Here is an 18,217-nt window from a genome sequence, read left to right on the forward strand (position 1 = left end):
TCTTTGGTAAACGTTTGATCAGTCTTTAACCTTTGTCATACGGGTGAAAAAAAGAAGAAGAAGAGGCCTTTTGGATTTATCTGATCCGATGAATGTGATGGTGACAACTGACAAGAAACCGCATCATGCGTGAGTGAATCCATGGCGAAGACATCATTATCGGTTCGGCTGACGTTCGTGTCCGATCCATCGTATCTGGTTCAACGACCTGGGAGAGAGAAGAAAACACTGAACAGTCGACGAAGCAAAATTCTCCACGTAAAGATTCGATTTTTTTTGGGTCCAGTTCGCTCGCTCCAGTCCTCCAAAGCGCCTTCCTTCCTTTCTTCCATGAACTTGCTACTTCCAGTGTGACTTGACCCCCCTTTGAGCTCCCATTTCTCCTCCCAAATCTCGCGATTCTTCGCCGCCGCCGCCGCCGCCGTTGTCTTCTTCGTCGTCGTCATGGCCTTCAATTCCTGGTTCAGCCGCTTGATGCGCGCCTCTTCGTCTTCCAGGGCCGTCCTCGACGGTTTCCGCGGCCCCGCGCTTTCCCGGGGCCGTCATCCGTGTACGGCCCGGAGGGCGCTCGCGGCGACCGCTGCCGGGCCCGGCGGAAGCGGAAGCGACGACCGTCGGTTCTGGCTGTGGTCGAGCGCCTTGGTCCCGCTCGCGGTCGCGGCGTCGGCCGGATCACTCGCTCTTCGGTCCTCTCCGGAGCCGTCGCTCTGCGAGGCTCCCGTTCTCGATGCTGGGTATGGAGCTATCTCGTAGATTTGGGTTTCGACGTTCGTCCTGTGTTGGTCGAGTATTGGGATTAAATGCTGAAATCGAGTGCGAGCTTTGTAAATAGGCAGCTGACGATGGTGCTCCAGATAAAGATGGAAGAACAGAAGTGAAAATGGCATTAGGAAAATTAAAATCTTTTTGACTTAGTGGCAGAAGAATCTTCCTGTATCTTATATCTTTATGAAAACAAACAAGGATATTCGTTGTTGATGACATGAAGCAAAAAGCTTTTGCTCCGTGTAGACTTTGTGGAGTGATTGACTATTGTGGTTTTTTTTTGAGTATCATGTGGGTCATGTTACATTCCCTGCTAGAATCATCTTTTTTTCGTGATGCTTTTTGCTGTTTATGACTGTGCCCTCTTTGGTGTTGCTGGGCTCATTCTGGGAGTGGACTATGAATGATTAATATCATCACTGACATTACAAAACAATTGATTGTTTAGGTTGTTGAAAATCCCATCGCAGGAATTAATTTATGGCAAATTCCCATGATTCTCCAGAAACTTTCAATACCTGCTCGAGTCCGGGTTGTTTGTTCTTAGCTGTCGATTATTTGGGACTTTGATTTATTGAATGCTTTGGCTACAGTCTGAGACTCAGCTTCTGTTCCCTTGATAAGAAGGTGGATAAAAGGAAAGTGGACGCTTTTAAATTTGAAGAAAGTAATTGAACTACCTATAGTTACCTTAAGTCTCTGCCATTTCATATTGTGGACGTATATTCTCTTTTTTTTTGTGGCCTAATGTGTACATATATTTGTTTTCTATGTGTTTGTGCTGAAAGTTTTCCGGAGTCAAACTTATTCTGTTTTTCCCCAAGTTTTTCAGCAATTTAACAAAGAACAGTGGGATGATAAATTTTCAATTCTGGATCTTTTGTTTTCTAGTGCTCATGGAATTTTCTTCCCATTCCGACTTTTAATGAGCCTGTGAGGATCTTGATTTGGTGGCAACTATTCTTTTGATGTCAGAGGTGTCAAGGTCGGGGGCAAAGGCAGCACGGCATATCTGGTGAAAGGCTCTCATAAGGAGGTTCCACAAGAGCTCATTGACGAACTTGTGGCCATCTGTGGGGTACTTTGTCTCACGTTTGACAATTTGTTGAAATTGTTTGTTACCCGTAGGATGAGGACATTCTTGCTTATCGTGTTGGTTTATTGTGGTATTACTTGTGCAGGAAAACGTGACAATGGATTATGAAGAGAGGTTTTTTCATGGAAAGCCTCAAAACAGTTTTCACAAAGCAGTGAATATTCCTGATGTTGTTGTTTTTCCCAGGTAAGATTGGTTATCTTTGTTCAGTACATCATATGCACCAATGAAAGGCTTGGCTTACCTGCCTTTCCAGAGGTTACCTTTTGTATCCAAATAGTGCTTTAAGTAGAAAATTCAAGACCCTAGCTCAATTTCACTGGATCACATCAATTGCTTACTATCTGATCAGAGTGATCGAGGCGTGCAGGTGAAGTAGGTAAAGAGGGATGGCAATCGATTTTTAGTTAAAATGGTGATACAATTAGTTAGTGTAGCGCCCGTATGGATACTGGGGAATAGGGGGGAATGATTTTAGCTGGATGCTTGTGGTTGTTGAGATGTTCTTCAGGAATTATAGCTTGACAACATGATCACTAACAAATAAAATCTACTACTACAGGGGGAAACCAACTTTGGTCATGGTTTGAAGACGTTTTTCAGGAATTATAGATTAATAACATAATCACTAAGAAAAAACATTCGAACATTATTAGTTACCTCTACAGGGGAAATAAACTTTGTTCATATATTAATTTTCTTGTTGACTTATCTAGCAAGTTAGCAACGTTAGGTTTCCTCTTTATTAAATTTTCAAAGAAGTTGCTGCAAATTAATGTATATTCCTACTCAGTACCAATTCTGTTTTTCATTACTTGTTTCATTTGAATGCTTAGAAGAACCTATATCCTCAAATTTACTCGTTCTCATTCTCAATGAATATTTTAATTAGTTTGTACTGTTGAATTTCCTTTTCTATCGTATTCTGTCGATATCTTTTTTCCATCTCATTTGATTGACCATAAACTGATTCTAATCTGTTTGGGTCTTGAGTTGATGAGGTTGGGTACTAGCAATGTGAGCAATCAAATTAGAAGCAGATGGGAATGCTCGTCAAATGCATCAGATGAGAACAATATGTGAAATGTGTCTAGCATTCTAATCTACAGTACCAGCGAAAAGCTTAGAGCAGAAGTTCTCCTAATAGTAATTTCAGATATCATGAGTAGTCTGAAAGACTGAAATGAAACAAAAATATGTTGGTCCCAAGATGGGCCTTTTGATTTTATCGGGTTGTATAAATTGAAATTCTCAGTGGCGCATGCCTAAATGCAAGTTTCTACTGTACTAAACTATTAGCTCTATCTTTCCCTTCAGAAAAAGAACTTGATGGGAAATCCAGAACTTGGCTTCCCGTGCTTTTGCAATTTTGATGCACTCCTGCTTGCCTAATGTGTATTATGGACTTTCAGGTGTGAGGAGGAAGTCTCCAAGATCGTCAAATCTTGCAACGAACACAAGGTTAAATTCTTGAGTAAACTCATTTGGTTATAATGCTTCTGTTATTATCACATGCTTGTTATGTTTGTAATTGGCCGGTGCTCTCTTTTAACTTAAAAAAAATTTGGACAACTCTCCCTTTGCTGGCCTAATTTTCTCGCTGAAAGTACCTGCATTTGCATCTAAATCTTGGACTGCTTTAAGTAATAACTTTTTCTGTTCAAAATATTCCCCAAACAGGTTCCGATCGTGCCATATGGTGGAGCTACGTCAATTGAAGGTCACACATTATCCCCCAATGGTGGTGTTTGCATTGATATGACATTGATGAAAGTATGTTCAGTTACCTTGTACTTTATATTTTATGTAAATACCTGCCTATTATTCTAAAAATACACATAACTAATTCTACTATTGAAAACCAAGTCAATGGGAACTCTTAATGTCCTTCAAATTCATTTTGCATGGCAATTTATTTCTTAATAATTTGGTGGTTGATTTCGTTTTTGACATGGTAGCTCGTCAGCATTTCCTAAAGTATGAATACTGCGATCATGTATAAGAGGTCATTTTGCTGGGTTCTTCTTATCAACCTGTTTGTATGGGGATGTCACCCCCTTAGTACCTTTCATGAAATTCTTTTTGTCCTTCAAAATGAATTAGAAAATGTGATATACATTCTCTTGAGTTTGATCATGCACCTGGCTTTAAATTAGATTTCATGACAACCTTTACTCCCTTGTAAATTTGCTTTCTTTTACTGATGTGGTTTGAAAGTTAATGTCATCTGATAGTCATTAAGGAAAATCTATAAGTTCATGTTTGTGTTTGTGAGCTTCAACGTGTGGATGTGAATTTTCTGAATATCGTCCATCGCTAGTGCTGCTGAAGTAGCTTTAGGTTCTGCCACCTCTGTGTTTGGGAATATGCTGAATTAATGGGCATTTAGATCATCATCTCCTTCAATCAGTTCTGTGTTTGATTGTCCCTCTCTTTCTTGTCAAGTATGAGCTCCATCACTCTTCATCAATTTGGTTCCTCCTTTCAAGGACATGCACAGTTCTCCTAGGCCATCCTTCAAGGACCTAATTCATGGTGTCAGTTTAGATGCTTTTTATCAAATGCCTCACTAGAAATACTCATGCTTGTTCTTACCAATTTCCCATTCATCTTAGATTTTATGCTGCGTGGAATTTAATTACTAGCATAAGCCGATCACATTCGTTTTAACATCTCGTTTGGTGTTATTTTTTTGTGCATAACCCGATCATGATTAGAGTTTGTCTTACATTTATGGAATACTGTTGGCTAGAGAGTTTCAGTGACTTATATTACGCCATGTTCGTAAAGACTGCTTTAAAGAGGCATCATAACAGTACCTGTCTTGCTTTGAATTTCTTATTCCTAATTTTTGGTGCTTAAATTGCTCTATTTTTTTTTTTTTTGGAAGAGGGTCAAAGTATTGCATGTTGAGGACATGGATGTTGTTGTTGAGCCTGGCATTGGTTGGATGGAGCTTAATGAGTATTTAGAACCTTATGGCTTATTCTTTCCTCTGGATCCAGGTCACTTTACTTATCAACACCTCGTGTCAGTTCTTTGTACTATTATTAATGCTGGAACTTATGGGGCCTCCTTATTTGACTGATTTATTCTCCTAAATAGTTATTTTCAAGACATTAGTGTACATTTAAGAAATGTCTTAAGGAATTTGCTTGTAAAAGAGATTTTGTCTTGTTGATGTTTGTGCTTTCCGTAGCACGGTTTAGTGTGGAATATCTCAAAGTTTCTCAAAATACATTGGCAAACAGGTCCTGGCGCAACTATCGGGGGTATGTGTGCTACTCGTTGCTCGGGTTCTCTGGCTGTGAGGTTAGTTCCTTTGCTTTCTTCCTCATGTTATTAGATGATTGCAATGGTCTTGCTATAATTTTACCATAGTCGTCCTTTTTCTTATGTCAAATATCAACAAGCTGCTAATTGGTATGGAGTGCTTCACTTGTTGATTAGGTTTCCGTGCTTGTTTCCAACCGGCTTCTTTTAGAGGATGGGGAGTATTCCAATACGTGAAACTTGTTTTTCCTGTTTAAGTGATGACAGGCAGAAAGGTTTGGGGAGTTCCTTTTTTTATGATAAATTCTAGAATGCCCTGAAAACTTCAATCGCCACAGAAATTAACTACTACATCCATTTGTTTGGGCTTGAAGGAAGTATTTATTGCTTTCCCTCCTAAATTGTGAAGATGTTAAAAAGAATTTTTTGAAAAGAGAAAAAATTGTGAAAAACTCTACATTTCGATATACATGTTTTGAAAGGATTTAGGTATTCATCATTTACTAAAACTCCAATTTCAACCACAGCAAGCAAAGAAAAGGCCAAAGTAAAAAGCAAAATTCATCCCAAATAGTCTTTCAAGAAGGTATCTGTGGTAAATTCCACAAAGAGCAGGTGTTTTAATGATGATGCATGGTGGTATATTTTCCAGCAAGTCAATTTCTGTAGAATGTGTGAATACTAAATTATGCAGATAATCTGTTTCAAAAGAAGCTTATTCGTTTTACGTCAGCTAAATATAATATGAAGCAATTTTTTTTTGTCAGAATGATATGAAGCAATTGACCCAGCTAAATATGATGTGATGTAATTGCTAGTCAGAAACTTGCCACATGGTAAAAAAAAAATCTCTCAAGTGTGTTTCTTTTCTTGGCAAGTGATGTCCAAGCACATTTACAAACATATTTACATGCAAGTTCCTGTCAAATAAGTAGCCATAATTCAGTAGCGTACTTATGGTTTGTGGTTCCTTAGTTTACCATTGGTGCCAATACTGGCAGCCAGAGTTTGGATTTCCTTTGTCTATATGAAACATGAATTCTAACCCTCCACCATATGAAGGTGTGCATATTATTAAGCTTCAACTGCTATTTTGTTCTTCCTTTTCTCTTTTCTATGGTAAATTTCTACACTATTTCCTAAAAAGATAGTCTGATTTTGTTGGTTTTAATCACTTAAGTTTTTAGCATGTAGGTATGGAACTATGCGTGACAATGTTATCAGCCTTAAGGTTTGTGGAGTTCTTCCTTGTTGTTTCATTTACATGCTGCAGGATTTCTCTAACTGCTTGTATTCTAGGTAGTTCTGGCCAACGGAGATGTTGTAAAGACTGCTTCTAGGGCTCGAAAAAGTGCTGCAGGGTTGGTTCCATTATTCTCTCTCAGCTTCTTTTTCCTCTAGCGAGTTTTTGTACCTTATGTTATTTTCTCATTTATCAGGTATATCGCGTGTCTGAATTTAATTGAAATGAGGATGTCAAAATAGTGTAATATGCCCTAGTTTGTTAGGCTGCGTTCAATATAGAATATGCTTTTATGGAGGAACTGATTTTATTAGAGAATGAAATGAGCTAATAAAAACAAAGAAAGCTAAGGTGTTTGTGGTGGAAGAGCGGTTGGGTTAGGCTGACTAAAACCTGGTTAACAAAAGGCATTATGTGCCGGTGAGAGGAGATATGGCAAGAGTACAAGCTTTCATTTAATGTGCTGTACTCCACTGCTGACCAAAAAACAAGAAAATGTAAATGGAGCTTCGGTACAAATTCTCATCCGTATAGATCCCAATAGGAGAGACGTGTGAAGCTTATATGAAGGCAGAGAAGAAGAAAATGAAGGTTCGTGGATTTTGGGATGTTACATATAGAGTTCCAATGTCATGAAAGTTTTGAATGCTGTATTTGCTGTGTTTTAGATATGCCTACTGTTAGAGGTGGTGTGTATGCATATAGTACAACTTATCTGAAAGTTTTATCATGTTTGGTTGTCTTGTATTGGGACTCGTGCTATATATCTTCTCTTACTCGTGCTTGGCATAACTTGCAATAAAGAAATCTAAGTTAAATTTTTCGATGCCAGAGTTTCTGAATTTATAGCCATAGCAAGATTTTAGGATTTCTTTAAATGATTGATGAAATATTTGTAAATTATAGGGTAGACAAGCCATTGATTTAAGTAAAAGGCACTCTTGATATTTAGGCACTAAGGTTGTAGCTTTGGTCTTGCTTTCTTTATGAACATATAGTCCATCATAATGCCATTCCAATGGATTTATTACTCCAGTTTAGGCAGAATTTACAGTCCAGGTGGTTCTCTTCTGGTTTTCTCTGTATTCTTGTTTACTCAGCATCTAGAAATTTCGATAGATTTTGACCACTAGCTTGTGGAATGTGAGAGCACAATTACATGACAATATTTTAGAGACATTAGAGAGAGGTTTAGTAGTTGATAAATATTACATGCTCCAGAAAAATTAATTCCTCAGGGTTTGCGGGAATGAACTTATATGAATCAAATGCTAAAAACTTTGAAAAACCTTCCCCCTCTAGAATGTTGGTTTTAGTTAGCTTTCAGCTATATATGATTTTTGCAATGTGCTGCTGATTTTGGAGATTATTCAAATAATAGGTATGATTTGACCCGCCTGGTTATTGGGAGTGAAGGAACTTTGGGTGTCATAACAGAAGTCACCCTACGACTTCAGAAACTTCCACAGCATTCAGTGGTACTTTGAAACTCTCTTTCAATTTCATCTCTGTGTGTCAATAGTACACATATTTATTATCTGTCCAACCCAGTTAAAATATCTCAAATTCAATGCGGAGAAGCATTTTACTCTCTGCCTTTGCCCTTCTTTTATTATTATTTCATCTCATCGTATATTCTAGTCTACTAGAGTAGTGGTAATGACCGGTCTGATGAGGGCGAGGAGTGATTGGTGAGGACAAAAGGGTTCGAACAAGGTGCTGCTCATGTCAGATTTTAGGGATGATGAAGAGCGGGAAAGAACCAATTACATACTCAACAGGGATATAGTGTTCATGAGTTATATATTTTCACAAGAGGTGCCTTTTGGTGTAAGAACATACTTTATCATTGAAACTCCTATGTCAAGCAAGCTCGGGTGAGAGCATTATCGGGGCGGATGATCTTATGGGAAATTGCTTACATTTACATAGAAGGAAAAACTGCATGGCTTAGTATTGGATGGACCAAAGTGGACCATACTTCCAGTGAGTTAGTTCAGGATGTTGGAGTAGTAGATAAGTGTGTTCCCATAATTGATAAAGAAATGACCCAAAGGAGTGTTTATGTTGAGACACTTGAATTCTCTCTTGCAATTCGTCGCTCTGTTACTATCTTTTGTTTGAGTGGATAAGAACATGCAAGGAAACTTTGATTTTTAAAAGAAATGATCATGGGTTGCTCTCTTGCAATAGGCTTTATAGCGATAAATGTGTGAAATGGAAGTTCAGGTGCTCTGCTTATTGCATTTCTGGAAATTGATTAAGAGTTCATATCATTTTTTTTGGTAAGGAAGAGTTCATATCATTTGTATATCCATATTTAGAAAATTGAGCTGGTCAATTGAATTTATTATAATCTTTCAAACTCATGGAGATCTTTTCTGTCGGTGGATCCTGATAATGCTGCAGGTTGCAATGTGTAACTTCCCCTCTGTGAAAGATGCAGCAGACGTTGCTATTGCCACTATGCACTCGGGCATACAGGTATTAGCAGCTGATTGAGCCACTTTTCTAGCTGCACTTCCTTTATCTTTTCATCTACACTAGAAAAATTTATTGTCCACCAATTGTCTGCTCAACCTCTGTTCTTACTGGCTAGGTATCAAGGGTTGAGTTATTGGATGAGGTCCAAATCAAGGCTGTTAATCTTGCTAATGGGAAGAATTTGCCTGAACTCCCCACATTGATGTTTGAATTTATTGGCACAGGTGAAAAGATGCTTTTTAAATATTATTTCGTTTCAACTTATTTGCTATTAGCATCAGGCTCAACTTCTTACTTTCTGTTACCCAAGGCTCGACGTCTCAGACCTGGTTATGGTATTAATGTCAAAGAATAACACCGGGGTGGGGGAGGGGGGTGACCAAGTGAATCCTGCTTGTTGATGCAGTAATGTCCTGTCCACGTGCATGCCCAGGAGCATGTATCTTTGGTGCTGCATAGCATTCTTCTTTAGTTTCGCTAGTTACTTGTATTTACTATTTTCAGATGCTTAGGGAATCTGGTTGTGTTCTCAGAAGAAGTTATAGCTTATCTCACCACAGAGATAAAAGAAGCCATTACATAGTAGCTAGCATTTAAAAGCCAATAACAATGGCGTGTAGTATTATAGAAGTCGCTAAGTTCAGTACAAGATCATTTCTTGGTGGTAACAGCCAGAGGGTGATCTTTCCTGGTTGGTGACTTGAATGTTTAATACGATTTATATTCTACTCTTTCTTCATTGTGCTGTTAACTTTTGCATTTTATTTTTCGATGACTACCAAATCTAAAAATCTTCAAACGAGTAGGCACTTCTTCACCTTCATATACCCTTTTCCTGGTGCCACAAATCTTATCTCATTTTTGCTGTAGTATAGAGGCTTATTCACTCGAGCAAACAAATATTGTCCAGAAGATTGTTTCTGAGCACAACGGCTCGGACTTTGTTTTTGCAAAGGATCTTGAAGCCAAGAAGGAACTTTGGAAGGTATGATTGTTAGTTTAGAACCATATAAAAGCATTCCTTTCTTCTTTCTGAGTTGGACTAGCCATAGGGGCATACAGTGGTAGTTCTCTGCTTATAATGTTTTTTTTCTGGTACTAATGGTCAGTGCCTTTTTGCACCTTTTATCTTTTATTAAGAATGCCTCATCTATGGATGGTTAGCTAGTATGTTTACTAAATCATTCTATTCTGATGTCGTTGGTTCCTAAGTTAGCTTATATAATCCTTTACTTCGATCTAGCAAATCTTGTATAAGGCCCATTTAAAGGTGCTTGTAAATATACCCGACCTCTGTGATCAGGTGGAGTAATTTTGTTCTACTTTGTATGATTGCTTGATCACTGATAACAGAAAGCTACTGTTTGCTGTCTGACTTGTGTATCAAATTTTCTTGACATCGGTTTTGTCTAGATAAGACTTGGTTGTATCTTTGTGCACATATGCAGATAAGAAAGGAAGCTCTATGGGCTTGCTTTGCTATGGAACCCACTTTCGAGGCTATGATTACGGTTCGTAGAATCTCCATTTGTTGATACATCTTGACTATTATTGTTCATGTTGTAGTTATTATTATTATTATTATTATTATTATTTTCACTCTGTGTTCATGTGCAACAACCCCCCTAAAGTAGAGATTATGTTCTGGCTTGAAAGAATGAAAAAGACCAAGAGAAGGTCTCAGAATACGTTAGAAAGGAAACAACCTTGGCTTTTGCTTGCTATGTATTCCTCATTAAGGAATTTCTTGGTGGATTTTAATGAGTTTTGTGTTTGTATTTGATTTTTAAATTTGTTTTGGCTTGAGCATGACAACAGAACATCATTGCTGAAATAAATGGATTCTTCATCAAGTTTTTGACTCAGTTCAGTTAAACGCTTAGATAACATGATCTGTTAGCAGAATCTATAGTATAGTTGATCAGATGCCAATTTATCTATTTGCACTGACTAGATACAAATATTGCTTCAACTTGATTATGTTTTATCATATTGCACTGACTAGATTCACACTTTTGGTTTATGACTTCTATATCCATTTAATGTTATGGTAACAGACTAATGGAGTCTCCAACAAAAGCAGTTTTAAGACTTTCTGTACTAACCCTCTTCAACATTGTAGGATGTTTGCGTTCCTTTGTCATATCTTGCCGAACTAATAACAAGGTCCAAACAAGAGCTGGATGCATCACAACTTACCTGGTACGAGCCATAAGGTCCATGCTAATTGAATTGAATGAGTTTGCTCTTTGTATCCATGAGGGACTTGCATAGGACTGAATTATGTATGTTTTTCTGTGGTTATGATCTATGATGACAGCACTGTAGTTGCTCATGCCGGTGATGGAAACTTCCACACTGTTGTTTTGTTTGACCCTAGTGAAGATGATCAGCGGCAGGAAGCAGAGAGATTGAACCATCTCATGGTCCACACGGCCTTGTCAATGGAAGGTATGTCATCTCTCAGGCTAGTTTTGGAGAACGGGAAGCTTCTTCTTATTGGGAAAGGTTGCTTTCGCTATTCCTTTATGGTGTGAAATGTGGGGTGGCAAATTCCTCCTTTATAGATTGTGTTCTGTGGGCGGGAAATGCTGCATACTTAGTTGCTTTCTACTCCTTTATCCATTGTAGGTGGAATATATGATAAATTGCATTGTGAATAGATTGGAAAAAGAAAGTGTAGTGAAGCATCTTTCTGAGCTCATGCTTTTGTGACTGAGCAGGGACATGCACTGGTGAGCATGGTGTTGGCACAGGGAAGATGAAGGTACATCACTCTGTCTTTTGAGACAAGAAGTGTCTTCAAGTAGGAACTGTTGTATGTCGGTTGTGTAGTGATTCATTCAGATGATGGTTGCCCTTTATTTTTCCAGTATCTCGAAGAGGAACTCGGGATGGAGGCTCTGAGGACCATGAAGAAAATAAAACAAGCTGTGGATCCAAACAACATCATGAACCCAGGAAAGCTGATTCCTCCCCATGTATGCTTTTGAAACCTTTTCAAATAAACATTATGTATCGTTAAAGTATATGAGTTATCGATGTATGCATAGAAAATTGATGTCGTGTCATCTTGTTGACGAAAATGATAATACATCCTGCTCTCCTCCTTCTAATGATGCTCCTTGAACTTCATTTTCTCCTTGCAAGCTAAATGGTGTTTTTCAGAATGCACCTAGCTGAAGTCGTTGAAAATCCTTTTCAAGCTCGACTTTCCTCTCAATTTTCACATGCAGTATGACCTAATCTCTTTCGAAAGCTACGTTACACGAGCTCTTCAATTAAAATAAGTTTTTATTTATTTATTTATTTATGAAGAACTTCATTTGGTGGCTGATATATATTTGTTTCTGCAATTGGAGAGATCACAGTTGACTAGACTGAGAGTTTTGTTAATCTGCGAGCAAGTTGTGGGGGGCCTCTCCCGGAATCAAGAGATGGACATGATTTAAGAATTGCAACCAGCTGAATCGTCTCTCCTTTTATAGTAGGAACACGACGGCCTGATTGTAGGTTATAATTGTCAGCAGATAAAGTTCAAGTAGACATCATGTGTTGGGCACTTTGCCTTTCCTTATTTTGAGAAGAAATTACTAGAGTCGCTGTGTGAAACAGTAACCAGAGAACCCCATTCATATAGGTTGATGACGACTTGAAAGTCAATAGAAATATGTTGAAATTAGAATAATGCCCACATGAATATACTTCATTAGTTCGTTGTGTAGGTGGAGTTTGTAGAGGAAAACAATGCCTCCTATCGCGTAGGTCAATGAACTTTGGGAGGACAGAAATTATTGAGGTATTGGACGACCTTTGGTACCGTGTGCAAAGAAGAGAGATAGACTTTGGAAGGCCACTGACCTCGCCCGTGGTTGGCGAGGTTCGACCCTCGCCAACCCTGACCATTGGTCGGTTGCAAGCCATCACCAAGGCCTGGTGACCGGTTTGAGGAAGAAGAAAAGAAAAAAAAGAAAGAAAAGAAAATATTCAAAATTTTTATAAAAATAAAAAAAATTATTAAAATTGTTCACGTCAGCGCTGATCGTGCCATATAGGATAGCCGGCACTGACGTTAGCAATTTCTGGCAAAAATTAGTTTGTTAGATTCAATTGGCAAAATGTGAAAAGGTTTAGGACTCAATTGGCACGATTAAAATGTTAATGATTGAATTGATAAAAGTGCAATAAGTTTATAACTTTTTTGGTAATTCTCCTCATATTTGGGTGTATTTTGCAAATAATAGGGAAGTCGTGTTCTGACATTTATTACAAGAAATTATGAAATACGCATTGAAATGATACTATCTATACTAAAATTCACTTATTAAAGGACGTGACACTGTCTCATTGAATGTTTAAATAAGCCAATTATTCAATTCATTGAGCCTCAATTGTTTCGGTACTCGATGGAAACCCGCCACATCGTTTTATCAAGTTTTACTAGGATTTCTTAGCGCTTCTGAAATCATACTTTTCGTGTTATATGTCCTTACTCACGAGCGTATAAAAAATCGAAATATTTTTCTTATCAAGTACGATTAACAAGTATCTTAGGAGTACCGGTTAACAAAGATAGGCAAATCCAAACCCAACTACTAATAAAAATAATACGATGTCCAGTGACACTCTTTTCCTTGCAAAAGCTAAAATCGTATGTGCAGCATGAGCGTACATCGTCAGCGTGGTGCAACTTGGACATATAAAAGAGAGGAAATTTTACTATTCATCGAATCTGAAGCCGACCACAAATGAAAACTATTAAGATTCGTTTTAGAATAAGCTTTCAAATGTCTCTAGTTTCTGTCGTTTCTCTCCATGTTCGGACACTTTCCCTGCCCACATCTGTATCGCTCCTCACTTGTTCAACCCTCCATTGCCAATTTGCCAACTACATTTGAGAGAGAGAGAGAGAGAGAGCAGAGATGGCGGGTTCGTCGCGTGCCGACATGGTTAAAGATCTCGGGGCGATCCGGATCTATGGCGACGGCTCGGTTTACCGTCTCAAGCTCGACGAACTGGACATCTCGGCAATTCCCGTGATGTGCGAGGACTCCGTCTGTTGGAAAGACTTCACATACGACGAGCCTCGTGACCTCCTACTCCGCATATACAAACCTAAATCAACCACCAGTACCTCGTCCGATGTTCATAAGCTTCCAATCATTGTCTACCTACACGGAGGCGGCTTCTGCGTCGGCTCTCGCGAATGGCCGACCTGCCACAACGGCTGCCTCCGCCTCACCTCCAGCACCGGCGCGGTGGTTGTAGCTCCAGACTTCGGGCTGTCGCCAGAGCACCGAGTACCGGCCATCTTCGACAACGTCATCCGTGCGGTGCGGTGGATTGGAGGTCGGGCCGGGGACGAGTGGCTGAGCGAAGGAGAAGGAGGTAGGGTTGAAATTGACTTGGAGAGGGTGTTTGTGGTTGGGGATTCTTCCGGCGGGACCGTCGCGCACCACCTGGCGGTTCGGCTCGGGTCAGGGTCGCTGAATTTGGATCCCATCGATGTCAAAGGTTACGTTATGATCTCGCCCTTCTTCGGCGGGGTCACCCGAACCGGATCGGAGAAAGATTCGACCGAGCCATGGTTGAATTTGGAGTTACTGGATTGGTATACTTCTGTCACAACTTTTACTAACTTCTTTATCACGCATTTCTCTTCTTTGATCTTATTATCTAAGTGCGAACTAATCATTGATTGAGCCAATATAATCAAGGTGATAGCTTTTAACAACCAGCACATCATGGGTTTAGAATATGGCTAGACTTATGGCCCGTGCTAAATACAATGGCAGAATGTACAATTCGCTCATATCACAGCTAAATTGCCGAGCAAGATTTTTCGCCGAGCGCTTAGGGAGCCCAGCTTCGCAGGTTTTGGAAGCTGGCATTGCCGGACGGCGCGACGAGGGACGACCCGTGGGCCAATCCGTTCAACCCTTCGAGCCCGGACCTGGAGGCCTCGGCTCTCCGGCGCATCTTGGTCATCGCGGGCGGGAACGAGATAATGAAGGACAGGATCGAGGACTACGTGAAGAGGCTCGCGGAGATGGGGAAAGCGGTGGAATACAGGGTGTTCGAGGGTCAATATCACGACTTCTTCTTGAACGATTCGTACTCGGAAACGGGCGGCGAGGTAGCCCGAGCCATCAAGCATTTCATATTCGAAACCTGCGCGTAATTTGGCGCAAGATTTGTACGTTGTTCGGCCGATGGTTTTGAGTAAAGTTCGCATGATTGGGTGTTCATTTCCAACTTCCCTCGTTTAGTTATTGATTAAGGGATTAAGTAGATGAAATTAAATCGGGCGCAAGACTCGCCTTCTTCTGTATGACCATCTTCTCTAATATGACAAGTAAGCGGCGACCATCACTAGGCTGACGGAAGCCGGAAAGAGAGAACCCCCATTATATATAGGCTGATGACTTGAAAGTTGGCAAAAATGGTGGATAAACCACGGAAGGGCAGAAATTATTTGAGGTTTTGAAACATTTTAGTACCATGTGGAAAGAAGAAGAATAATTGATCTTCGGTGAGAGAAGATGGGAAGTGTGTATTGATTGGAGTTTGTTTGTTATATACAAGTTAATTTTAGTCCGAGGCTCCATTTGTTTCGTGAAACATGAGTTTTGCTGCGAAATAATTTAAGATGATATTTATTTTTTGTTGAAATTTGACTGTATTTTAGAAATGATGCGGAAGTCATTAAACGATGTATGTTACAAGAAAATTGTGGAAGACACGGTTGAGAAAGTCTTGAGTACAACTTCAGGTCTTGGGGACCAGGGCGTGTCCTCGCCTACCAAGCCTGGCCTTTGGGGACCTAGGCTCGAAGGGGACCCAGACGCGTCCTCGGGAGACCTGGGCTAGGTTATCAGGGTCTCGAGCGCTAGGTATTTGGGCACAGGCAGGCACTAAGGTCTAGAAGCTTGGCCTTAAGGGACCTAGGCCAAGCATTGGGAGGTCTTGGGCCCGAGTGTCGGGGAACCCGAGCCTAAGCATTGGGATCTAGTCATATTTTGAAAAATTATTGCTGTTTTTGAAGAGTGGACGTCATTTTCTTGAATTTAATCATAAGTATTTGTATATAAAATGTTTTTCCTATTGACTTATTTTCTTAAACGATTGAAACGAGGAAGAAATTATTGTCTAATGATAAATGGTTTGCAAGACAAACGAACCTCATAACCATGTTTTCGTCCCAATAAAATGAAGGAACGTGGATACTCCTAATTCAAGAAAACACATTTATACCATTTTTAGTAGTATTTTATCAATGAATGCCCAACGGACACTTGCTAATCATCCAAGTAAGGAAATTTTGTAATTTTCAATGCATTATCTTTCTCATATTGAACGATACTATCTATACTAAGAAATTTACTTATAAACAACGTGGCAGTTGTCACTCGTTAGATGTATAAAAAAGTCAATCATTCAATTCGCGGGATCCACTCGTTTTAGTACCCAATTATGACTTATTACCCTATTCATGAAGTTTTACAAAGATTTATTAGTACATCTAGCGTTGTCCTTCTCATGAAATGCGTCACTTGAGGTCGCTCACCTCAAGAAGGGTGATTTCAGCCTCAAATCAACCGAGAGAGAGAGAGGGGGGTCAGCTTCGACCAAGAGTCGCTGACCTAATAACATATGTGCAGCACAAGTGTCCAACGTCAGTGTGCTGCAACATATGCACATATTAAAAGAAAGAAGATGCTAATCTTCACCCCTAATCTAACCCAATTGCCATGAATTCCACTAAGTTTCGCTTTAGAAAAAGCTTCAACTCTTCCTAATCTCTGTCATCACTCTTCATATTCTAACACTTTCTCCGCCTTCATTCCCTCCTCTTCTGCATATATGTCACTCCTTGCTCATTCAACCCTCCATTGCCAATTTGCCAACTACATTCAGAGAGAGAGAGAGAGAGAGATGGTGGGTTCGTCACACGGCGACATAGTAAAAGATCTTGAACCAATGCGGATCCATGGCGATGGCTCGTCTTATCGTCTTTATCTCGACGAACTGGACTTCTCGGCAATCCCTGTGATGAACGAGGACTCCGTCTATTTTGAAGACTTTACATACGATGAGCCTCGTGACCTCCAGCTCCGCATGTACAAACCTAAATCGACCCCCGCCACCACTTCCAACGTTGATAAGCTCCCGATCATCGTCTATGTTCATGGAGGTGGCTTTCGCAATGGCTCTCGAGTGTGGCCAAACTGCCACAACAGCTGCCTCCGCCTCACCTCCGGCACTGGCGCGGTGGTTGTCGCTCCAGACTTCGAGCTGTCGCCGGAGCACGGGTTACCGGTCGTCTTTGACAACGTCGTCCGCGCAATGAGGTGGATCGGAGGTCGGGGAGGGCATGAGTGGTTGAGTGAAGGAGAAGGAGGTGGTGTTGAAGTTGACTTGGAGAGAGTGTTTGTGGTTGGGCGCTCTTCCAACGGGACCCTCGCGCACCACCTGGCGGTTCGGCTCGGGTCCGGTTCGTTGAACTTGGATCCGGTCAGGGTCCAGGGTTACATTCTGATTTCGCCCTTCTTCGGCGGGGTCGCGCGGACCGGATCGGAGAAGGATTCGACCGAGCCGTACGTGGTTGACTTTGGAGTTACTGGATTCGTATAATTTTGTCCCGATTTTTGCTAACTTGTTTATTACGCACTTCTCTTCTTGGATCTTATTATTTAAGTACGGATTAACCATGGTTGAGCCAATATAATCAAGGAGATGCCTTAAACAACCACCATATTGCGGGTTTAGAATATGGCTAGACTAATGGACCGACTTATACATGGGAGAAAAACGAAAATTAGATTATAGTACGTAATAAATTTAATATCATAGCTAAATTAAGTCGTCAAATTTCGTACCCTGTTATATAGTAAGGTAAACGAAATTACTTTTGAGATGGATTATTTAGGAATTTTACGTAGAAGATGCGGCCGTCTTATCACTAGATGAAGCCTATAGCTGGAGTGATTGAAAACATATTTTGTTTTAGTTATCTTTTCAAGCTTATCTTATAACTGATATTTCACGTCTTGTACTTCATTCTATACAATTATAGCCAAATAAGATGAGATTAATGGACAATAATGCCAAAGAATTGTCAAGAAGTATGATGTAGAGTTAGGAGTCCCGTTTTTTTATTATTGGGGGATGGGACAACTCGCAAAGATATTGAGACAAATGAAACGAGATAAGATTTCGACGAGCACTTGCACAGCCCGGGCTCGCAGGTGTTGGAAGCTAGCGTTGCCGGACGGCGCAACGAGAGACGACCCATGGGCCAATCCGTTCGGGCCTTCGAGCCCGACCTAGAGGCCATGGGCCTCGGGCGCATCTTG

General features: G+C 40.2%; 3 protein-coding genes across 3 annotated transcripts; all 3 read left to right on the top strand.

The window, feature by feature from the left end:
* The first annotated feature begins 199 nt into the window (after positions 1-199).
* On the top strand, positions 200-11,977 carry LOC115671415 (D-lactate dehydrogenase [cytochrome], mitochondrial). The gene is made up of 18 exons (XM_030592971.2): positions 200-734; positions 1,741-1,843; positions 1,947-2,047; positions 3,274-3,322; positions 3,542-3,634; positions 4,752-4,866; positions 5,113-5,173; positions 6,329-6,365; positions 6,434-6,495; positions 7,759-7,855; positions 8,787-8,861; positions 8,977-9,085; positions 9,737-9,846; positions 10,310-10,372; positions 10,984-11,063; positions 11,182-11,312; positions 11,585-11,628; positions 11,735-11,977. The coding sequence occupies exons 1-18, from the start codon at positions 445-447 to the stop codon at positions 11,852-11,854; spliced, it is 1,740 nt and encodes a 579-aa protein (XP_030448831.1). The 5' UTR covers positions 200-444; the 3' UTR covers positions 11,855-11,977.
* A 1,390-nt stretch (positions 11,978-13,367) lies between these two features.
* Positions 13,368-15,189, top strand: LOC115671417 (probable carboxylesterase 15). The gene is made up of 2 exons (XM_056302746.1): positions 13,368-14,472; positions 14,657-15,189. Coding segments are annotated over exons 1-2 (690 nt in total). The 5' UTR covers positions 13,368-13,783; the 3' UTR covers positions 14,658-15,189.
* Positions 15,190-16,841: 1,652 nt separating this feature from the next.
* Positions 16,842-17,495, top strand: LOC130134953 (probable carboxylesterase 15). The gene has a single exon (XM_056303009.1). The coding sequence runs from the start codon at positions 16,842-16,844 to the stop codon at positions 17,493-17,495; it is 654 nt and encodes a 217-aa protein (XP_056158984.1).
* Positions 17,496-18,217: the final 722 nt, after the last annotated feature.

This window comes from Syzygium oleosum, unplaced genomic scaffold (assembly GCF_021117445.2).
Source record: "Syzygium oleosum isolate NSW1041296 unplaced genomic scaffold, Sole_v2.1 Sole_v2.25, whole genome shotgun sequence".
Lineage (NCBI taxonomy): Eukaryota > Viridiplantae > Streptophyta > Magnoliopsida > Myrtales > Myrtaceae > Syzygium > Syzygium oleosum.